The sequence below is a fragment of the Hoplias malabaricus genome, chromosome 18, assembly GCF_029633855.1.
Source record: "Hoplias malabaricus isolate fHopMal1 chromosome 18, fHopMal1.hap1, whole genome shotgun sequence".
NCBI classification, from domain to species: Eukaryota; Metazoa; Chordata; class Actinopteri; order Characiformes; family Erythrinidae; genus Hoplias; species Hoplias malabaricus.
This window is the reverse complement of record NC_089817.1, coordinates 14,226,976-14,251,713: the sequence shown is the minus strand read 5'-3', so window position 1 is coordinate 14,251,713 and position 24,738 is coordinate 14,226,976. Positions and strand designations below refer to the sequence as shown.

The 24,738-nt window shown below is 36.7% G+C and overlaps 2 protein-coding genes across 2 annotated transcripts; both read right to left on the bottom strand.

Moving 5' to 3' along the window:
- Positions 1-2,385: 2,385 nt before the first annotated feature.
- On the bottom strand, positions 2,386-6,178 carry LOC136675177 (zona pellucida-like domain-containing protein 1). The gene is made up of 11 exons (XM_066651603.1): positions 6,160-6,178; positions 5,924-6,052; positions 5,194-5,414; positions 4,880-5,064; positions 4,362-4,434; positions 4,071-4,168; positions 3,838-3,918; positions 3,379-3,547; positions 2,946-3,063; positions 2,813-2,833; positions 2,386-2,540 (listed from the first exon to the last, which is right to left on the bottom strand). Exons 1-11 carry the CDS (start codon positions 6,176-6,178, stop codon positions 2,386-2,388), a joined length of 1,269 nt encoding a protein of 422 aa, XP_066507700.1.
- Positions 6,179-12,001: 5,823 nt separating this feature from the next.
- Positions 12,002-21,973, bottom strand: zpld1a (zona pellucida-like domain containing 1a). The gene is made up of 10 exons (XM_066651688.1): positions 21,868-21,973; positions 21,539-21,759; positions 19,540-19,721; positions 17,330-17,402; positions 16,909-17,006; positions 16,160-16,240; positions 13,522-13,693; positions 13,002-13,104; positions 12,558-12,587; positions 12,002-12,177 (listed from the first exon to the last, which is right to left on the bottom strand). The coding sequence occupies exons 1-10, from the start codon at positions 21,971-21,973 to the stop codon at positions 12,002-12,004; spliced, it is 1,242 nt and encodes a 413-aa protein (XP_066507785.1).
- Positions 21,974-24,738: the final 2,765 nt, after the last annotated feature.

Here is a 24,738-nt window from a genome sequence, read left to right as displayed (position 1 = left end):
ACATTATTAATTACTATATTACTAACCCTAACCCATTTCAGGTACGTTAAGCTTTGGAATGAAGTGAAAAGTTCAAATAAAGCAGATACTTAATATTTATTTGAATATCCCAGAATTTATTCCCACTTCCAGGTCCTCTTTTGACTGATTCCACTGAACTAAAAGAAAAAAGAAATTTATTTTGTAAAATTCACAAGCACAAAGTTAAGAAGATTATTTTTTGTCCCACTGAATTCTTTACATAAAAGTTTCCCTTAAAAACGTATGCTGGTCTCCACAGGCTAACCAGGCATTTTTAGCTCTCAAAGATGCTGGAGTTACAGCACCTGTTTTGATACATTCAGCTCCCTCAAAACAGTTTGCAGCGGACAAAGATGCATCTGAAACTGGGGCTGTGCCATTATAGATTAGCATTTTAGGGAATCTGAAAAGTTTCATCCTTTTGACTTTAATGTTCACAATCATCCCTTTTGTGAATAATCCATTTTTGGTACTGATCATTACAACCTAGAAAGTATTCACTCCATTAAATGTGTTAAACCTAGATAGGCCCAATGGTGTTTTATTCTTTTTAATCAAGCTTCCAGTTTAAAATATCTTACTGTCCAGAATGGTGGAGAGACACATTGATGCTTAAGTTTGAGGATAGGGTTGAGATGCTATTATGTATTATACTATACTGATACTATTATTCTATCTCCTAGCAGAGGTGGCTTCTATAAGATGGGAGTTGTTGAATTTATAGAACACTGTGAGCTTTGTATATTACTGTAATTATCTACATATACTGGTGTTACAAGTGCTTTCAGTGCAAAATGTCCAGAACAATTCCAGCAGTTACCTGTAACTCATTACTCATGGACATGTAGTGCTATAAACCAATTATTTATCATCTTCAGTTAAAACTAACCAGGCGAATCTAAAGGTCTCATTATTTTTGAAGGTTTTCTCAGTTTCAAACCACCTCTAGCACCATGGACAGCTACCATCCATTACATTACATTTTTGGGATGATTGAATGCAGCATATTGAGAGGGTCTGGTAAGAAACTAATCATCGTATCTCTGATATTCTCAAGACAAATAAGGACTATGCAGATTTTTACCTCCAGTTTGCCTGGAGAAGTTTGATTTCAGGTTTGATCGGGATTTTTAACCATGGCCCATTTTATTACTCTGGTTTTTAGATTTCAGTTTTGTAATAAAGTTTTCCTGTTTTTTAAAATATAAATTAAAAGGCAGCATCACAATTTGCAATATGGTTTGTTTAACTGAGGCTTAGTTGAATTGTGTATTGTTTTTTTTTGTTTGTTTTTTTTGCAATAGATTACAGGCAAGAGAAGCCTGTTGAATAATATCATAGAACAATTTCTGACATCAGTTTTAGGGATGCTGAGGAACTTCAGAAATTCACACCAAGAAAAAATCAGTTTAGATGATGTTTATTCATTATATTGCATGCATTAATGAGTCATAAAATACAACAGCAGTTTAGAAAGTAATGTATAATTAGAAAAATAATAAAGATCCTTTAAAAAGTGCAAGAACCAGAAATATTTAACTGTTTTGTTATAGCGTAATGCATTCAAAGTGATTTGATTAGCATTTGTAATGAACCCTGATAGTATATTCTGTGATATAGATTTTTAAGGTTAGAATCTTTGTCGCAATGTTTGAAGGGACGTAATTGGAATCTAGAGATGGAATTTTTTTAAAACAAAAAATTCAAGGCTCAATAAGTAATACAATACTTAATGATTATTTTGTGCATTTCTTGAGTGCCAATTATGGGTACTCTATGCTACAAAAGTTTACTGCATAGACAATTTGATGTGAATCCAATCAGATAATTAATCACAAATTATCAATTTAATCTTAAAAATGTATCTTCTGTTTTGTGGAAGAGACCACATTGCTTCTGTGTAGTGTTGTGCATTATCATGAGATTAACAAAATAAAATAAATTACTTTGAATTTTAAATTACTTCTATTCAAAAGCATTTCTGTTCCCCTCTCTATAAACTATGATTTTATATAATTTGTATACCTTTTTCCCTAACAGTTAAATCCCCCAAAGCCCTGCCTTAGGAGTTTAACTTCTTCTTGTTTTGTGTCAAACATCCAGAAAAAGTAAGAGTAAGAGCTTGTGATGAGTCACTAATCCTTCACTAACCCTCACTGGTATGTACAGTCTCATTAGCTTAAGTGACCTCATTTCACCAATGTGTTCGATAGGAACCAAAGATTACAGTGTTACCCAGAAGATGCCAGCCTTAATAGAAATATCAATAGCTACAGTGACCCTACTCAGTCGTACAGCAGGAAGAGATTGTCCACCAGCTGTTCTCTTTCTGAGCTGGAACAGTGACTGCTGTCCAATATAACTTTAGTGGGTGAAAAGTTTAGTAGTGCCAGAGGATACGGTCCTCCTGTAGAAGATAAAGGCAGCTCCAATAATCCCGATGCAGACGAATGCCAAGATGCCCACAGCGACCCCCATCCCACCATACGAATTTGAAGCAGTACGACTGGCAGACAGAGCTGAGAAACACAAGCAGAGTATTTTTGTGAAGAAGCCCTTCAATCTTGGATAATAGCTAACAGTTGATAAACCTTAAAATAATCTGTAATAAGGCAATTAACCTGTCAATGGACAATCAATACTTATTACAAAGTAATGAGACAAGAAATGCATTCTCCTCTTTATAAAAGTCATGTGTTTGATAAAGTTAGACTCAAAAATACAGAGCAAAATTGTCCTGCCAAATATTGGCTTCTATTGTCTACAGTGTGTTTAGAAATATGTAACTTACCTTGCTCTTTGGATAATGAAGCTGAAATGAAAGACAGACAGAGACGGACAGTTAGTCGGTGAATCATGTTTTAAAATCCTGCCCCTACTAAAAAGTAGTAACATTTTTCATGTTTATGACATAAAGTTCATACCTATATCTGGTCGGATTGTGATGGGGGCTGAGCTCAGAGTGGTGGTATCTGTGAGTCCATTTTGAAGATTTCCAGGGGCTACAGACACGTCCCTTCTCCTTCTGCCTGTGGCACATGACTGGTGCAGAATAAAAGAGAAAGAGAGTGCATGTGAAGATTAATATATTTTAGAATGTCTACAGAAAGTCTACGAAGCAGACCTTTACAATGAATCTATTTTTCAAAGCAATACACACTGATGTGTGTGTGTGTTTATTTGTGTGTATTTAATTATGTGCATTGTAAATTAAATTGTTTTGTAATAACTGTTAATTACTAAATTACTTATTAATTCATAGGCATACAGCAGCATATCTTTTTCTGTATTGTCTCCAGTTTCAGGTCTTGTTTTAGTCTTCAAACTGCAGTCTTTGTCTGTGAGAACTGATTTTACCTTAAATGCAACACAGGCAGAACTCTCACAGAGTCGAGTGATGCAGTGCAGATAGTATTTGGAGACTGTTTGATTCTGTTGCTCCATGAATCGGAAGGCAGGGAAGCTAAACCGAGCATTCTGACTCTGGCCATTCTCAGTAATGTTAGTCATCTGATCTTTGGTGCACCTGATGAGCACAGGGGGTTATTACACCACTTATGAGAGAACAGCATTAAAAAGAAATTATTCAGAAATATCTGAAGACAACAGTAGGGTTTTTAAAAACTATGAAAACAGTTACATTAACATGTGCCCAAACCCACAAGTAAATATATATTCTTTAATACCTCAGGCACTACTAACTGCAAAATAAAGGGGATACTAATTGAAAGTCCTGATGGAACTGTGTTGCAGTAAAGAAAACCTTAAAGAAGTGGTTAAGCAAAAGAGAATAAAAGCCATTCTGGCAGGACTAACCCCACAAAGAGATTGAAATAGGTGGAGTTGGTTGGGTAAGGGGACACTGAAGCATAGCATCTGTCTAGCAGTACCATGTACCTGTGGAAAAACAGTATTTAGTTTCTATTGGTAGTATAATTTATACAAGGTTACTTATAAACAGGATCAGAGGTTTTAAGCAGGACACAACAAGAGAAGTCCATTCTATAATAAAAATATCAATAAATAGAAGTAAAAAATCATTCTCTTACTGAGTGGTGAGATTGGTGGCCTGGACAAGAACATACACAGGGGCTCTCAGTTCAATGCCCTGTGATGGAATTACCATGGGTGTAGTATAGTTTGCATCCTAAACAAAAAGAACACAGCAGCATTTAGGGATTTCACAGACAAAATAAAAACATCCGACGCAGAGAGATAAAGAAAAAAAATAGGAAAATCGATTCCAACATTGCGTTTTATTAATACACTGATGTTTATCAAGTCTTAGCATATTTGCTGAAGCTTAATCTACAGCTAGAATCTTGCAGGAAATGCCTTACACTGTACAGCTTGAGACTCAGTGTGCTGATGAAGGTGCCATTCTTGTCCTTCACTGCAATGGCAGAAGTTGACCTGTGGGAGGAAGTTTAGCAGTGATCAGAAATGTGAGACTGAGTGTTGTGTCTAGTCTAGGTGTGGCAGTTACTGTAACCCTAACTGCAGATTATCGTTTCAATAAAGAATGATACTCTGTGCTTAGTCTTGAATAGCTTATCTATTAAATGCTTTCTAGAACAGGAGAGGTAAGGGATGACTGAGCATGTCATGATCCTTCAGCCATTGTTAATATCCACATAAACAAAGATTATTACAGCAGTGTAGCTGTCAAATGTTGGTCAATGAAGTGTTCCTGTGAAATATTTAAAAAGGTGTACATATTTGCATCAAAAAACTTGAGCTACTCATGAGTCACTCAGTAAAACAAACCATGAAAAGCTAATTTTACAGAGCAGAAATATTTGTAGTAATACAGAAAGAAAAAGCAAGCATATGTCTAGTAACCACTCCAAATACTTACACATCAAGTCGTGTGTTGTTGATCAGGTACTCCAGGGGATAGGAACATGAGTAATAGTAGCTCAGGTCAGTACTGTAACTAACTACACTGACTGAAGTGTCAAACGATTTGACCACACCGCTGATATTTACTGTCTGGATATTGGAGAAGTCTTGGAATATTCCGGTGCCTGCTGCGCTTGTGGTCTGTGTATGAAAGTAGACACAGAAACTTATATATTAGTAAAATTATATATTTAGAAAGATACGGTATACATAAAACAGATTTGTGTCCAGCTTGGTGCTATAGTATTGCATTAGAGAGCCAAAACTTACGACAAAAATGCTTCCACAACTGTTTGTCATGTTAATGTTGAAGCAGAAGCGTAGCACAGGAGGACTGACGGTATTATCCACAGTTCCTCTGCAGGTAGGATCATTCATAACATTGTTGAGTAAAAGCTGAGACTCATTGAAACCAGCATAGACAGCTGGACAGAGCTGTATATTTAAACAAATGTAATTTGTGCCACAGTCCACTGCAATATCCGTGTAACCTAACAGAGGAAAAAAAGGATTTTAATTGTTGCACTTAAGTGAGCTGATTTAATTTTCTTAAAAAAACAGTTCCAGTCAATTATTTTGTCATTATTATGGTGATATGATGTAAGTGTGGTGTATTAATGGGGCTGTTGGTCAAATTGAATTAAATATTATATTTCATGACAGTCCAGCAGAGTCAATTATTTTATAGAAGCATTTCATTTGGCCCAGTGGTTCCCAAACTTTTTCCGCAGTGTACCCCTTTTACAGGTAATAATATTCTCAAGCCCTCCCTCTCCAACCCAAAATGTTAGCAGTGCTCAAACATGCCTTAGTCATTTGCTTTGCTATGATCCCCCCACAATATCTTTGCACTCCCTAAGGCTTATGCCCCCCGTTTTTGGAACCACTGATTTAGCCCATGTCTTAGTTACATTTTTTCAGCAAGCCGACATCTCTTGAATTTTTGTAAAATCACAAACAATATGTATTTTTGTGCATCTGATCAAGACAGTGAACATACTTGGTTTTCTCAGGAATGAAGTACAGTTAGCCGATGTCGTCGCTATGAACTGACTGCAAACAGAATTCAAAGTGATAGAGAATAGAAAAACCTGGAAAAGCATTTTCCAGCTCTTGGTTGAGCCTGAACCTGTGGATAAAAGAAAGTCATAACCAAAAGAAATGTAAGTCATCAGCAGAAAAGTTTTGAGAATGACATCCCAATGTCCCAATAAGACCAAGAGCAAAAGTACGCACCTTGAATCAGATACTTCATCCTTGTTTTGTTGCTTGGTTATCCTCAGCTTTTTGGTTTTCATGGCATCCAATGCCACTTTTATAGGACATACTCTTTGGTGGGATTGGCCAAAAATAAGGTCACTGCAACTTGGCATGTCCCTTGTGAGAAGTATGTGAGAACAGCCAGTTTTTGTGAATAATTTGCTTGGTCCTGCCCCGAGGACACAGTGCAGTGACACACCCAAATCCTTCAAACATACACCACTCTGAATGGCCTGTTTCCTTTGTGTACATTTCTAAATAAAGATTCCCTTCACATAACAATATGAAACTTCATGAAGCATGTGTTGAGACCTCAGGGCCCAAGACAATGCTTCGAAGGACCTTTCTGGGATAGTTTAACATCAAACAATATGTCCAGAGTCTTTATGGTGACCCAGAGAGGAACCTTGGAACACACACAAAGAATTCATCTGCAACACAAAGCACAATGAGAAGGTGTAACATTAACTTGAGGACCTTTCAATAAAGTTAAGGGGCAGGTCATTAGTCTAAAGTCACCTTTATTGCAGCCATCTTTACCTCGATATATGCATCACGTGTGTTCTCATGAAACCTGGGAAAGACACCACAAAGAATGTAAAATTGATGGCATATTAGGTACTCTTTAGTGTTCTAGGACAAAAAAACATGTGCTGAAAAATAAAGTCTCCTTTTTATTACATGACACTTTTAATCAAAACACTGGAACCTTTTGGGGCCTAATATATTCTATTATTCTGAATGTGATTATTTCTGCTCCATAGGGTCAGGTTTTGCTTGTCTTTCTGTGAAAATATATACAGTAATTCAGCCCATGTATTTGATACTTTTCTTTTCAGGTCAGAAATAAGACCAAAAAAATTAGACAAAATAGTATTTTACCATGCCATAAATTTCTGCAATTATTTTTGGCAAATCAAATGTACTGGAGAGACACTTTGCAAATCTGAGATTTAAGAAACAGAAACTGACAAAGACATAATACATATGAACTGTCATATGCTTAAGTGAATACACAGAGAGCTCAAAAAAAGATTGTTAAATATATTTTCTAAAGCAGTCTGAATAAATATAGTTGTTTTCATAATGGGGCTCTATATATTCAGACAAGAATTACAAGGGACCAATGAAATCCAGCTATATACACATATTATATATATGGTAGTATAACATGTATTATTTATATTAACATACATTTATTTCATTTTTATACAAATAATATTTGTCACATTTGACATGGCAACCAATTTGAAACTGGCCTTTTATAAATAAATTACATATATTTTAGTCAAATATTAACTTATATTACATATATTGTTGCTGTCTAATCACAAGACATGTATCTCCATTTTTGTCCATTGTTATTTTACAACATAATTCAAACACAGCAGCTATCCCTCACATTGTATAAGAATTTCATGATTAATTGACCAATAGAATTTCTTGGAATAAAATCTTTTTACAATGCCTTCCATTGCAATTTAAGAAGGTTTTTCCTTCTCCTGTAAAGTTGCAATTTTGGAATTTTTGGTTGGACAGCAACAATACGCGTATATATATTCGCAATTGGTAATGTACCCAAAACACACCAGAACTTTTCAAAGACAGTGAAAAGAGGCAAGGATTGGACCCAGGAAACCAGCCCAGCGCCACTTAAACATATGTGGTTAACATTATATTTATTAATGGCTGTGATATTTATCCAGTATTAGCTGAAAAAATGTCCACATATGATGGTTTGTTAGATAACACTTTATTGTTGTCAAGGAAACGAGATGTTACTCTTATCAACAACAGTTTATTGGTGCCATTTTCGGCACTGTCTCCAGGGCATTCCTCATCTTTGTTAGACATGTCCTGCATGAAAGCTGATGTCATAAGAAGAGGGTTTTTTTATATTGGTTTGTGTACGTGTTTGTGTGCGTGTGTGTGTGTGTGTATTCTCATTTGAGGGAAGCCCACAGGCAGGGCACTCTCTATAAATGATATTCACATGAGACTGCAGGGTGTTGTCTGACATACTTAACCGCTAACACAGTACAAACAATAAATTTGTCTTTTGTAGCAGCTCAGGTATTTAGGCCTAACTTGCCTAGTCCTTGTGTATATAGAAAGGAGCATATAAATATATAATCTAACAGGAACTCAAAATGTTTATTATGTTCATAGTTAGTGCTGTATTAAGGCCTTTTGAGGCACTGGGCTAATATTGTCTTGGGGCACAATACAACAATCCTATCAATCATGGCATTGAGAGGGCACATATAAGACCATTTATCATTGATGTGTATAGAGCAAATCAATAAATATCATTAAACACATCAACAATACGAAACATGCATAATTAAGGCACAACAGTACCAGCCATACAAAAAAAATATAAACAGCAATAACACCCCAAGGCAAACTCAGTGATATTTGTAAAAGGACTAGCACAACATGAACAGAACATATTTAATATAAACAATATAATAGGCTTTCTGGTTTCTACCAAAAAATGTGGCCCTTTTTAATTGACTTTCTTTTGTACATGCTTTTTGTTTTTATCTCTTTTTTGTAGGGCCGGAATCAATGAGTGCAAGAGAATCCAAAGTGGCCGCACCCACAATCGTCCTGTGCTGGTAGGGCTTTTTTTTATTATTTTTTTGTTTGTTTTGTTTGTTTTGTTAAACCCACCTCAATAGTTACATTTTGACCTTGTAAATACAGCTTTGATTATGGGAATGGGGCATGTCTTACACAATATCAACAATTCAGTTTGATCCTTTCTTGTGACCTACTGGTTCCTTCAATATGTTTCTGTCAATTGCTTAGAATTTTACAGACAAAAATGTTTTTGTTCTAATGCTGATATTGGTAACTTGGTGTTTGTCAAAAGAACAATAATGCATATGTTGCCTGAAAAAAAAAATAGTAAAATGAAATAATTTATGGAAAGGCTTAGTATGAAAAATGTCAATACAGAATCTTAAAATGAAAAAGTGGCACAATGATATAAGTGCTGTTTACAACCTGTGGTTTAATCTAGTTTTGATGAATATGATTTGGTTTAATCCTGACTCAAATCACCTTGTCTATTCAATATTGTTTCTTAAATATGTAAAATTTCAACAGAAGGCAATCTGGCTCAGGTGAATAAATCTTAGCTATGACCTCTGGCTGTTTTCTGACAGCTGCCATGTGTTGACTGAACAGAGCGACAGAGCGAAGCACACAAGCTTCTCCTTTTCACTCTGCCAGTCACAACATACTGCTTGCTACCTTAAGCTAAGATCTGGTGCCACACTGAAGTGTGACAGCTACTGCCAGGCAAAGAGATCAGATCACAATGTCATTACACTAGCATGGTATTTCTAATTACAGTCTCTTGCCTTGTCTTGGCAAAGAGAATTGTTGAGTTGCAGGAGATTGTTCAATCCCACTGAGAGTGAAACAGTAACGCATTTATCAGCCTTTTGGCACATTCTGGTGCAGCCTAAACATAGATACGATATAAATATGGATCTGTATTTCTTGCTGTGATGCATTGCTGTGACTCCAACAATTTTTAGTACAAATACAGAAGTAGGTGTCATATTTCACCCAAACCCGTAGGTGGATGACATTTCTGTGCAAGGGGATTTTTTTCTGAAATAACTTCATTTTATCAATGACAGCTACCTTTCAGTGGACTAGCTCACCACTGAAAGATTTAGCTATGTGATACAAAAGAAAATTAATGACTTTTTAGGTTTCAATGTAAATACATCCTAAGGCCAAGGTGTTAATCTCACATAAAGGGCTTCAGTAGCATCAATAATGGTATAGTAGTAAATCAATGGCACCACTAAATAAATGTTTGTAACTGGTCATTCTTCTGCTTCTGTATGTAACAGTTCCGTTATAATATGTAAATATAATGTTTTGTCTATATGTTAATACATGCCTTCGCATGTTACTAAGTTGTGATATGAGAAATTTAGTTTCTGTCAGGTCATCCTACTCAAGTAGTTGTTTTCTTACTTGGGATAGAACTGTGAAGTACATGGAACTTATATTATAAAGAATATTTTCTGTACTTTGGCACCAGCCAAGTTCACTTCATGCTGTGTATTAGTGTGTTTGTGAATAGGGATTCATATCTTTGTGTTGCAAATAAAGCTGCTAGTCATAAATGCAAATTTTGGAGTTTACCTCATTGTTTTCCCTCTGCCGCCTCATCTTTTATTTATTTCATATCTAGATCCATGTTATTATCCCCTTGTTCCCTGTCTAGAATATAGTTGATGTCAGCAGGGATGTAAATCGGGGGCCTGTCCAGGATATGAACTGTGTCGTTCTTCAGTTTCTGCTGATATCATAGTCTTTCTTTCTTAGGGTGACATTTATCTTTGTCCCTGAATACAGATTTTAAAGCTAGTGCTTTGCAAATAGAAAATATTTCATGTTTTTTTCAGTTACCATGGCATTATTTGTCACAAAACCTCAGTTACTTTGTTCTCTTGGTAATTCTAAAAAGGTATTTCAACGGCTATTATTCATGCATGAGCTGCTTTACATATCCATGCTGTATAGAAATTAATATGGTAATACTTTCTAATTTGCATACTTTTTTTCCTAATTGTCCAAATGTTCCATTGCCGTCCAGATGAGACATCACCTAAAACATGTTTTTTGTTTTGTTTCGTTTTTTCTTTAAAAATCACTTCAACAATCACATATGAATTTAATTTAAAACAACTTTTTTTTTTTGCTGAATGGTTCATAACAAAGCCAAGATCTATACAAAGATGATGCAAAACATCAGTGAAACTAGAAAAAATGTCTCATTACAAAATTGAGGAATTATTAAAAGTGTAAAATACTTGGTGCTATTGGACAGAAACTTAAAGAAAGGATTTATGCAAAAATGACTACTAATAAATAAAGTACATTTCAGTAAATGAAGTATTCTCATTCATGACCCCAGATCACAAAGGTTGATAGTATCTAACTTTATGAAATGAAATCCCCAGTCTCTCTCTGCACTTTCCAACTTTATTTCTTTAGTGACAAAGTAGAACATGTAAAAAGATACCTGTGTATATGCACTTAAATGTAAGAAATTAAACACCCTGCAATAGGTGAGAGACTGAGGTATTGTATTTAAGTTAAGATTGACCCTCACAGGGCTGGGTCTGCAAAGACATTTAAATAGACATATAAAACAGAGCTGTAGTCCATGTACTGATTGATACAAATCCCACATTAAATACAACATATAATAATTATTGTTCAAAACTATTCTCTATATCATAATGTGTTATAAAATGGATTATTACTATCTATATAATCAACTAAAAAAAACATGTTTTGTAGATAGATATAGGTCCTAGTAGTGTTGAGAATGAGAATGTGTAAGTATTAGGATTCAATTTAAAGCTGATGTGGCTGTTTAACTATTCAAGTAGTAGTGTATAGCAATTACCTTTTTCATCTATAGTCTGACATTGCCTGTTGACTTTTTTGTTTATACAAAACAAATATTTTTGTAATTATTATTAATTTTTGAGATACTGTAGCTCCAGCCACTTCCTCTTTCTCTCTAGCTACTGCATCGGTGGTGACTATAGACAAGAGTGAGTTTGTAACAAAACTTGGCAAGCCTCACATTTACAGAAAAGTCTTGATAAAGTAACTTAAAAAGGAGACTATTAATGTCAGACTGAGGCTTTCATTTAGTTTAAAACTTATTTAATGCTATTAACTGAATTTTAATCATTAGACCTTTTGAACTGTAAATGTAAAAACCCTACATAATGCACCTGTCATCTGTTTGTAAAACTTGTGGGCAATGAATTTAGCTGAAGGAAGGGTTGTGGGCCCCTGACAGAGGCGTTGGTGGAGGCCGTTTTCCCTTCAGGAGTGTCAGCGAGAAGATGAAGAAGCATATGCTCATCACAGCGAGGATGATGATGCCTGAAACCAGTGCACTTGTTATGGAGTTCATCTTGAATGGCGCACTGTTCAGCTGAGCTGAGACACACACACATACACACAAACACATACACATACACACACACACACACACGTATACACACAAACATATGCAGAAACACGTTTAGTATTAGACGCATACTGCATAAACCCACATTTGAATCTCTATCACTTCAGCAATTCTACTGTTCCATTCATGCAGATACACACTGCTTATACCCTCTATTAACCTCTTACTCTGCCCACTCTAAAAACTCTTCACATTCCTTCTGAGCTCTGCCTGAGGTTTCAGCCTTGAAGAGAACTCCTCATTTATCCTGCGAACGAGTAAAGCCCCACTCATCCTGTATCAGGAACAGCACAGAACTGAGAGAGAATGTTAAAGCTGTGCAGTTGAGAAGCAGAGAAAAGGAGTTTACCTAGCTGAGAGTTATTGGTTGGAGTTTCTTCTGTAAGGGGAAAGGAGAAAATTGAAATTCATAAGAGAGAGTACGACAATAAACATTACTGCCATGTGTATACATTCTTACAATACAGTTATTGAAACACTGATGCATGAAACCCAAATGTTTACTTCACGTGCTTCATGTTATATGAGCACAATAACTGTGGCAATAAAATAAAGAAAAAGTGTTTTTGGAAACCCTTTCCAGGATTTCATTCCAACTGCCTGGCTGCTGCAAAATAGTTAGTTAAGCTGAGCTGATATGTTGTATTTATATGTAAATGGTTTTCATATTGCAATCAGATGAAATTCATTGCATTACTATTTTCAGTAACAAGGATTAGGTGGATGTGGTATAGTCATACCAGAGTTTTCTTTTGACTGTATAAAGAGCTGAGGTGGAGTGGGGTATCCTTACCGCTCCTTGTTATTATAGGTCCTGCAGTTATAACAGCATTCCCAGATGCTGCATGAGAGCCTGAGCTTTCCGCCACGTCCCGTTTCTTACGCTTCCCACATATCTGTTTCACAAAAGTGAAAAATGTTCATTATTGTCCCTTGCATTTGACTCACATCATTTCATCACTCATTGGTTTTACAGAACTGTTGAATTGATGGTGATGTGAAAAAAGAAACCAAAATTTGTGATAATGAAGGTGATAATTAGAGAACAATTAGGTGAGAACAAAAAACAAACAAACAAACAAACAAAAGCACTACATCAGTGTGTTAAAAGTTAATAGGTAAAAAAAAGTTAATAGGTAAAACACTTCACTCTTAATTTCGCTGACTGTAGCCTTTTCACATTAAAACAATTTCAGTCTGTCTTTGTTTGTGAGACCAGGGCAGCTTCATTAATATAAGATTTCAAAAAAAATAATGTTGATGTGAAATCTATGAAGAATGTAAGGGTTTTGTGAAGTTATGGAAAGTTCTACCGGCATCAGCAAGGGACAGTCATCAGCCCGGCACAGTTTGGTCACACAGTGCAGGAAAACAGTGGACATCTTCTGGTTCTTATGCTTGACAAAGCGGAACACCTCAAAGGAGAAACGACCCATCTGGCTTTTTCCGTTCTCAAACACAGTCGTCTGAGGGTCCTTATCACATCTGGTTTAGTGGAAGTGAAGTGAGACAAGAGTCACTTAGCTTCACTACACACACATTTTGTGTGTGTGTGTGTGTGAGAGAGAGAGTGTATTTAATACATACGAGATTTATTTTTGTCAGAATTTGGGTCATACATGCATATAAGTATTCAATATGTCAAATTGTTTTGTCACAAATATATTTCCAATGCAGATATTCACATTTGGACCTGACATTTGTGTTAAATCAATAAAACTACAGAGCAAAAGAAATGGTACCATCAATCAATATGTGCAATGAAGTAAAATGTCACACAAATTATTGAACAAAGTAAAAATAAATAAATAAATAAATGAATGAATAAAGTTGATTCTATTAATTGTTCTCCTACCTGAGCAGATTAGAAACAGCTGGGTCAGTTTATGAGTGTTATGTTATCAGTGTTATGATAGTGCCCCTACTCTTTGTAAATGGGCCATTCACCTCTGAATGCAAGTAAGCAAACCATTTGTCAAGCTGTTACACAAGAAGCATCTCATGATAGGTAGAGGTGCAGAGCTCCCCTAAAACCTTTGAAATGAGCAGAACAGCAAACCAATTTCTTAACTCCTAAACGTTTGTAAAAGTAGCATTTGTGTCCATTATCCTCAAGATGAAGGTACGTCAGTCAACCATCAATTGACTCCTCAGGTTTTCTGGCTATGCAGTGGGAAAGTTAGTCAGAAGATTAGCCCAAGAGCTAAGGATCATTCAAAATGAACTCCAGTAAGACCTAGGAAAACTGGGTAGAGTTGTTACAGAGAAAACAATAGCTAATACATTTCATTGCTAAAGTCTCCATTCACCATCAGGCCATATTCCGTAAGGCAATGCTATGTAGTACATTTGTCTAAAGGTACAGCTTAAAATGTGATGATTCACTGACCTGAAGTAGGGAGAACAGAGCCCCTGTCATTGTTACTCTAGATTCAGCACTGCAGAAACTGCACTATGTAAATTTTTGGTGTATGGTAGAGTGAAAACACAATCCATCCCCTTTGATTTCAGGACAGTGCTGTAAAAAGCGAATTACACTCTGCAATTGTAGTTGGAGCCCCGGAGCAAAAATATCAACTCTTACCTAGTGTTGTTTCAAGTTTGCTATCCATTGATCTCAGGTCACGTCACTGATTATAGCAGTGCCATATTGAGTACCTGTCTCATTACTCAAGCACACATCTCAAATATAAACTGATATTTGAAAGGTTTTACTTTTCCTGTCAACACTTTTAGTCCTCATTTAGAGATTAAATTTAGTACCTATCCTTGAACTATTTATTCATGTCACATTTGTTAACAGTAATCTGTTCATCAGTGTCAGTCAGTAGAGGAGCTCGGGCTGCATCCTAAATAGCACCACACTCCCTACATAGTGCACATCACAGATATTTAATCTAATAATGCTGCACCCAGACATTAATTAGACAAATAATTGACAGGCAAACATGTACCTTATAGTTGATAGTTGATTAAAAATTATTTTCAACATGCAGTGCACATTAATTTATGACCTACACTGTGCCCTGCAGAGAGTCTAGAGAGACATTTGGGATTCTGCTTCTGCATCGCTGTGTCATGGAAACTTCTAACAGTCATCACTCACAGTTTCAGACATGGAGAGCTACTTTATTAAATTTTAGGTCAAATCAGAGAAATTATTTAGGCAGACAGTCTTGAACATTATCCTCCAAGAATCTGTTACACTTAATTCATTTACAGGATCAATAATTTTCTCCTGAAAACAAGGGGACAAGTATAAGACACAATAATATGTGGTTTGTGTCTGTACTCTCTTACACACTTAAACAAAACATGAATGATAGCTCACTCATATTTGGTCACTAGAACAGAGAAATGCATTGTGATCTAACACGCTCATAGTTTTCCATTATGATTAAAAAGCTAATATTGCTAACAAAGGATAGTTGTCTTTTTCTCCAAATTATGCAACACAACAGTATCCTTTACACTTGATGCAAAGAGGTGGTGGGCATCTGTGCGTGTGGTGAGACTCTCTGCAATGCAGGGAGAGGAGCTCTGTATGAGAAAAGCTTAATTGAAGTTGTCATGTTAACCACAGGCTTCTCCGCCAACTATTTAATACATTTCAGTTAGCATTCAATATTTTTTCCGGTGTCATTGCACTTCAGTGTATATTACAGTTTTATGGATTGGAATGGTACAATCATTTTGCCGTCAAGTTTTATGTCGTTAAAACCAAATTTTTGGTCTAAAATACATGAGAATGACTGCATTTGAAACCTTAATTCTAAACCTAACATTATTTTCAATAACAATACATGTTGTTCCCCTTTTCTTTCGACACACAAACAAAGTCACTGTCCCACCTCTTCAAAACCAACTCCACATACACAGCACACTCTCTCACACACAAAGTGGTGTCAATATCCCGTTGTTGATGAGATAACATGGAAGTCACAGAATTACCCAAAGAAAAGGTCGTATCGAAGGTGGTCGTTAGGATTCCCAGAGGGAGTTGTGTAGCAGTAATCCATCAGCACATTCCACCTGTAGGGAGTCAGCAGGCATGGGTCAGGTACATTAAAACATGGGTGCTTGAATAGAACTCCCCCTCTTCATTCAGAAACCAAACATTTAAATACTTCAGGGCCTTTCACACAGCAACCAGCCAGTCTTTTCTTTACCTTGCTACATGCTGGCGCCTTTTCATTTCCCAGCAGGGCTAGCACTGACTCACATTGCGTTATTGCTTTCATTTGTGCATTGACCTGTCTTACATGGCTCAGGAATGTGGGAGGAAGGTGATAAGGTCAGAGAATTGATCTGAAGACAGACTTATACATTATATATATATATATATATATATATATATATATATATATATATATATATATATATATTGCCGTTCTAAAAGCATATGTGTACATCTTATCTTACATCACATGCTGGAACATATATTATGCTCCTCTCATCTTACTTTGTCCAGGCAAACAGAAGACCTAGGGTTTGGGGATCCAAAGAAGACAGCAGGCTACATAGAAGAGTAGAATGGAAGGATAGAAAGGGTTTTGAAATAAAATGATAGTGTAGGAAAAGCAGTGAAAGATGATCTTATTGCTAGAAAGAGAAGTGACATATCCAAAGAAAAGGAGAAAAGCAGAAAGATAAAAAAAGACAAAATATTTTAAGGGTTGATTTTTTTTCCCATACATCACCTCCTGTCCAGGTTAGTGGCCTTCACCGCAGCAAACACACGAGTCTTCAGAGTGAGGCCAGCCATGGGGATGGCTAGATGCTGGACATATGTGGAGTCCTACAGAAAACAATGACAACTTAAGATTAACAGACCATTTTACCAGGATGCAGCGATGTACATTCAATTATTTACCTGGCCATGCTACATTTTTTATAAAAATGCACCCATTATTCCTCATTCCCTTGAGTCACATCCCATTGTATTGTTTTTCTTTGGACTTCATCAAAAAAGCTTCATCACAATCATTAATAATCTTACAGACATTATAGGCAGACAGCTTAAAGAAACTATGCAGCCTCAGATCAAGCATTCCGTGGAACTCTTTGTCTGTGCTGTGCAGTTAAGGCTCTGCTTAAGTCTGAATAAGTGAAAACACTTACATTGTACAGCAGCAGGTTCAGAGTGCTCACAAATGTACCATTACTGTCTTTCACTGAAATGGCTGCAGCAGACCTGTTAGAAACAAAACCATCTGAATTATAACAATTTAGTTTTATGGTCACAATGATTTACAAAGTAGAAACTATAGAAACTAGATTTGAATGTGCCTCATGAAAAGAAGCTGTTATGATCCATGCTTTTTTCACATATTCTGGTTTCTTTGTATACTTATTTTATAATTGCTCACAGTTTGGCTGCAAAAAATAATAAATTCATGATCAAATGCTGATGACATGATTGTTTGTAGTGGAGTTCATTACAATGGAAGCATTTACTTTTTATATAAACAATCCATTACTTCTCTCACTCTATTATATATTTATTTATTTAATATAGGCTCATTTTAATTTCATATATTACACATGAAGTTTTCCAAACTACTTTGCTATATACTTTTCACACAGACGAATGGCCACCATGTTTATTCAGACAAAAACAGCATTATATTTTATTATATTATATTATGTTATATTATATTATATTAAATTAGCTTTACAGGAGAGGGAAAAAAACTTTCTTAAACTTCAATGGAAGTTAATGTAAAAAAAATCAGTCCAGCTAGATTTGTAAGCATTTCTATTTGTCCAGTCGTCTATACAATGTATTGACAGCTGCTGTGTGACAAAAAATTGACAAAAATTGAGATACATGTTTTTCATTGGACAACGTTGACAAGACAAATTTAAAAAAAAATTAAATGAAAGGAAAATAATAAACACTTAAAAATAACCCCTCCTTAGCAACTGTAGCTTCTGCAGTGTTTATTCATAATATCATTTAGCTTTCCTCCATATCCTAGTTGTCAAAAAAAAATGTAAATAAATAAATGTCAGGGCGGCACGGTGGCGCAGCAGGTAGTGTCGCAGTCACACAGCTCCAGGGGCTTGGAGGTTGTGGGTTCGATTCCAGCTCCGGGTGACTGTCTGTGAGGAGTTGGTGTATTCTCCCCGTGTCCGCGTGGGTTTCCTCCGGGTGCTCTGGTTTCCTCCCACAGTCCAAAAACACACGTTGCAGGTGAATTGGCGACTCGAAAGTGTGTGTGTATGTGTTGCCCTGTGAAGGACTGGCGTCCCCTCCAGGGTGTATTCCTGCCTTGTGCCCAATAATTCCAGGTAGGCTCTGGACCCACCGTGACCCTGAATTGGATAAGCGGTTACAGATAATGAATGAATGAATAAATAAATGTCAGCTTTGTTCCAGCCAACCAGGAGGTCACATGATCAGTTGTTTTACTGAGACCAACTAATTAAATGTGTGAGTGAAATCAGGTGTGCTCTAGCCCAAATGAACTAAAATCCAGCAGCCACACCGGTCCTTTGCAAATAAGATTGCCCTGCTTTATTTCATGCAAGATATTGCAAATAAATGCAATGCATTTTTATGGATGTTTATGCAAATTTCCTGTGACATCACTGGCCATAGGAAAATAATTCCAAAGTAAGGAATTGGACACAACATGCAACGTATGCTGATATATAGTTTACATATATATAAAAACGTAGTGTTTTTGCTGGTTGTAGTACAGAAGCCTTTTGTTAGCATTGTGAATGTTCACAGGGCTGAGTAGGAAAATAATTCTTTCTCTATAAAGAGGTGCTAGTTTGTTTAGTCTACATATTTAGTCTGTCAAAAAATACCAACACATTATAGCAGGTGGATTGACTGCGCATAACTGTCCACAGATATGAAAGTGAGAGTCAGCATATGAGTATGTGATACCCTGCAATAGACAGGCACCTTGTCCGCAATGTGTTTCCTGACTTGTCCTGCATAATAGATGAATAGCTGAAATGTACTAGGGCTGCTGTCTTATCATCCAGGTGGGTGCTGCACAATGGCACTGGTTGAGGTGACTCCCTAACGTTCCCCACCAAGACCCAGTAAACTCTTTCTCCACTTCATAAAACTTTCCATAGATGACTCTCTCGGTTCAGAATGCATATGTTTTAAAAGTTATGATTACAGTGGGTATGCCATGTTGTTATCATTACAGTGGTGTGAAGTAATGCTTTCAGAAGCTCTTTTCATGTGAAAATAATACAGTCTGTTATTCACTCTACACAGCACTTCAAACATCAGCATCAGGTCAGTTGTCAGTCATTGCCCTATTGGCCAGGCCTAGAAGTAACCAGTAAAGACAAGCACTTACGATGCTAGCTGTGTGTTGTTCACCAGGTACTCCAGTGGGTAGCTGCAACTGAACTTATAAAGCAGGCCAGGGAGATAGCTTATGACAGTTGGAGGGTCAGGTGTGTCAATGTAGCCTGATACACTTCCAATTTGCACCAATGAAAGGTTTCCATAGGCATTGGGTCCCTGAGCCGTGGACACCTGAATACATAGAATCAGAATTACTATCGGCAAAGAACAATTTCATATATAGGTGGGACTGATACATTTATAAATCAGCAAATTAAGAATGCCAAATAAATAAATAAATTAACAAATAAATAAATTCCACCTATTTTTCTTATCTCTTAACTAGACGTAGAACCACATGTTCCCTTTACTCTTAATTTTTGGTAGGACTAGTTTTAAAAAAATACTTAACAAATTTGTGTCATAAAAGTGCTAAAGCATTCAAGGTCAGGTATCAAGGAATATTGTGAAACAATATATAAACTAAATGTACAAAAAGTGCTAACAAACATTTATTCTTCCTGGCCTTGTCCTTGATAATGTCCACCAGTCAAAGTACAGCAAACACACCATAAGTGCGCCAAGCTGATAGCAAGTCTGTGTGTTACTCATCACACAACTGAACATACGGCAAGTCCATATCACAGAGCAAAGCCCTCCATTTCCACTTTCACAAAAGTACAGTCCTTTCAATGGGCTTACAAGCATGATGGAATGATGCAATATAAACTGTGTCTTGGCTTCATGTAGATATCCCAATATCAGTCGCAAAACCTTCTAAGACTATATTTAAATAGACAGGGAACATTTTTTGTATCACATAGCCAGTATTTTATATGAAATCTGATTGAAACACATTCCTACACTCCTCAGAAAATGACCGAAAGTTGCTACAGACATGGTTCCAGCTGTGCTCCAGAAATAAATCTAGTAAGAGTGTTACAGCCTGCTGTCTAAACCATAAGCAGCATTTCCACAAATCTTATCTAAACCGAGGCCCCACCGACAGGCAATCACACAAGAGCAGTGTTTAGATTGCAAATTTGCTCTCACACTGCCAAACTTGATCAGCAAATCTGCTCTCCTTCCTCATTGTCCTCCTACATGAGAGCTCAGGCAGGTCTGCCATTTTTGGGTTAGTGATGAATTCTAGCATAAAAAACAGCTGCTACTGAGCTGTAAATCTCTGATTCACTATTTAGTCTGACTGCAACTCTTCAGGAAACAAATATCAGATTTCTCCATCATTCAGTTCAGGAGTATTTTAGATTTTTTGTTGCAGTCAGAAATTGGGCACTGATGGGCACTCACTTTTACTCTAGTTGAACAACCTATTGCTTATTTTACCTTACACTAGCTGATTATGGTATGAATTTAGTTCTGCTCCCTTACATTCTTGAACAAATGCACTGTCACAACCATTACAGTGCCTTAAAAATAAATAAATAACAAATACATGAATGCACATGTACTTTTTTTTTTTAATCAATTATTTTAATTACATGTCCATTTAACCTGTTTAACACAACCATATCAAATGACTGTATCCTATAAAATCAAATGGTTGTTATTGTTTGCATCGTGGCAGCATGGAAGATTAACATCTGTCAAGTGTCAAATATTAAAATAAGCTGACTACATAATAAGTAATGCATGTCCCTGTTAGAAGCACTTTCTTGGTGCTGAATTATCTTATTTGGTGCACACCATTATCACTGTGTTACCACCAGCAGCAAACTGTACCACATTTCATTTGTAACTCATTATATCCGGTGGAAAACTGTTCAGCTATTACGTGCCTTTGACAAGTTCATAAATGCCAAAGCCGATTGGACTAAGGAAAATGCTTGGCTGGTTAACACAAATCAAGAGGTAGATGTTAAAACACCATTAACAATGAGAGTATAATTGCTGTGAGTATATATTGCTGACTGAAAATTATTATACCCTCTCATATAATAAATCAAGATGCACCGAGACAGTAAATCAACCCTAGATCAGCATCCTACCCCTAGCAAGTTCCCACAGGCTTCCAGTGTGCTCAAGCTGATGCTGAACAGCACCACAGTAGGGAAGGTGTTGTTGTTAATGAATCCTCTACAGTGTGCATCACCGTGGCGACCGTTCAAGGCCAGGTCAGTATCGGTGTAGCCTGAGAACAACACTGGGCAGAAATTAATTTTCAGAGTGATGGTCTGCACTCCACAGTACACACTGATGTCCCGCTCAGCTACAAGACAAAACAAGAAAGGATATTTAGTTCTTTTGAATGTGGCTCATTCCCGGTTAGCTTCATTTGTAATAAAACTACGAATTGACCATACTTGTATATACTCACCAGGGAAACGGCTATGAAAGTTGGCATCACAGTTGAATCCATTGAATTGTGCCCTCACTGTCAATAATTTATATAACAGCAAAAGAATCAAACATATACGTTCCATTTCAGCACCTGAGGAAAATAAATTGTTAGCAGATTCTTTTGGCCTCACCTGAAAATAAATGAATACATTTTTTAATCAAAAAATAAATAATAATAAAAATTAAAATAAAAAAATTGTAAAAGACTAAAGATCTCAGAAAAGACAAAAAAAATGATTAGGTTGTCAGCTCAGCCAGATCTACCTTTTGAGAAACAAAACACATGGAATAATTGGTCAGATATTCGTCATTTTGCATCATTCATTATAAGGTAAAAGTAATTACAGTCAAGTCAACAATTGCACTACAAAAACCCAGACACATGTTCATCACTGCAGTTATAAGCTGTATTTGATAGTATTCCTATATCTAACCCAACAGTTGATTTAGTTGGACCCATTAATGTAAACGTGCCTGTTTTTGAGGCCCACATTCTGTAAACTTTCACTCTAATAACTAGAAAACCTGGAGAATAGATCCTTAGCAGGCATTATATAGCCCAGTGTTGTTACTGAATACTAAGTCCTAATCTTAATTACTAAATGATTAGCCTGCACTATAAAGCAATAAGCCTGTATGTGTCTCAAACTTACCCGGTTGCCTGGCAGCTGAGTGGTCAGCGGTACTCCATGTGCTCCGACCTTCGGCATGAGACTGACTGGCCTCAGATTGCCCAGCATCCCTGCAAAACGAGCCCAGACATGGGCTCTGGCCTGGCAGAAAAAACTCAAGTATAAGAGGTTCATTATTCGAAGGCGTCAACAAAAAGGGTTGTCCGGCGAAACATGGGAAAGTCCATCAAAAAGTGAATGTGTTATACAAATCCTTTCACGACCCCAGAAACATGAGCGGTTTTTTGAAGTTTCCCACTCATATTCTTTCTAACTTGATCTCTCTCTGTCAGCGCTTCGCAAAGCGGGCCCCTACACAGCATGAGGTCTGCGCAGGGGGAATTATCTTTTCATCGGCTCCGGCGCTGAGCGGATCGCTGACTGAGACGGCCTTTCTGTGTGCCAGCGCAGGCCGGGACCGTTCCAGGATCGTCTGGCCGCTTTTAGAAGCTTTGTTTCAGGCCTGACTCAGTCAGCACTTCTCCAGCCACCTCCCATGATGGCTGCCGGGCCCGTTATCCCACCTGTCTGCCTCTAACCGCCTACTCTCTCTACGTTACAGTCCAGCACAGCCACTGAAGGATTAATGCCCAGCACCCATATGCACCCTACTGTATATCAGATCCCACTAAGAGATAAAAGGCATTTTAGGGGACTTTTCAATGCCATATCATCACCATATTAACCCACATATTCTCATGACCTGCATGACCCCACATTCGGATAGGAACTTGTTTGTTTGTGCCATAATTTCCTTGTCTGATGTTACAGTAGATTACAAATTACACATGTGTTTTGTCAGCATGATCTAAAAATATGTTTTTCTAGCCAATGTATGTTTGCTTTTCAATAAAGTAAGAAAATACACCTAAAAATGTTTATTTACTAATACTGTGGGAGTATTTCTAGCATTCAGCTTCATGTATCTCAATGTGTAATTTTGAATGAAAAGTTGTGCTTCAATAAGAGCTTGACAGTGAAATGTACTTGGCCCAAAGTCCAATTGCAGACATCACAACAAGGAAATAAAATATGTGGCCTTTGGAATTATTCCCAAAAAATAGCATGATCAAAAATATTTCAATTTTAAATTTAGATTATTTTCACACCTACTATTAATATGCCAAGTTACAAATGAAAAGAAATATACAAAAAAGCTCTTATAAGTTATATTACACCATTGTTCCTAAACCCTAAACTTTTCAGCAAATAGAACTTTAACTCATCTCCTTGGGTGTAACTTTCTCTGTTTCTGAACCAAAGGAGCATGAATGAACAAATGAGTGAACGAAAAGAGAACAGAAAGAAGAAAAGCAGTCATCACTGCCTCTTACCAGAGAAATCAACAGCATTACATCCTCTGTGCATAGCAGAGTTCTCTGGGCTACAGCTCAGCTCAGATCTGAGGCTTCAAATCCATTTATTTCAACTGCAGCAATGTGTGAAATATATAGATATCCAAAAGTTCACTTCCATATATAGACACTAGCATCTTCAAATCCTCAAATCCTTAATCCATCCCAGTTCTAGCTCAGCCACAGGGGGACAGATCAGGCTCAGTTTCCTTATGCCTGGACACAGCTGCTCTGATGGACCTCATATAGCGTCTTAGGATTTCTTCAGATGGAGCAGATCATGCCTAAAAATGGAGAACAGGACAAAAATGGCTCTGATGGCATATAGTGCAGTAATCCATTGTGTGAGATAACCATCTCCATTTATTCAGCTCCAGCAAATGTCATTCTTTCATTTTTCACACTTGTATCTCTCTATATGCCAGGCCATAGATGTGCTCCTTATCAGTGGGAGGCCTTCTCATTCAGCCAGGCTATACTACCAGGAGAGGTGCAGGTGATGTTTCCCTGGCTTTTCCCCTCAAAATCTTTACATTTTCATGATAAACACCATATTTACCTGTTAAGACTAAGTTTAAGTGGCTCATGTGTAATGCACTGAAACATACTTTTTAAAACACCCTTAGACATATACCACAATCCCAAAGCAGACCCCATGACACATTCTCTAGGTAATAAAGAACATAATTTCAGATGTAAGATATGGTAGGTATAGACTGAAAAACTAAAAATATGGCTAGCTGTATGTTATCTATAATATGGATGAAGGGATTGGCATTGAGTAAATGTTAGGTTACCTGCAGTGTATTTAATTAATTAATT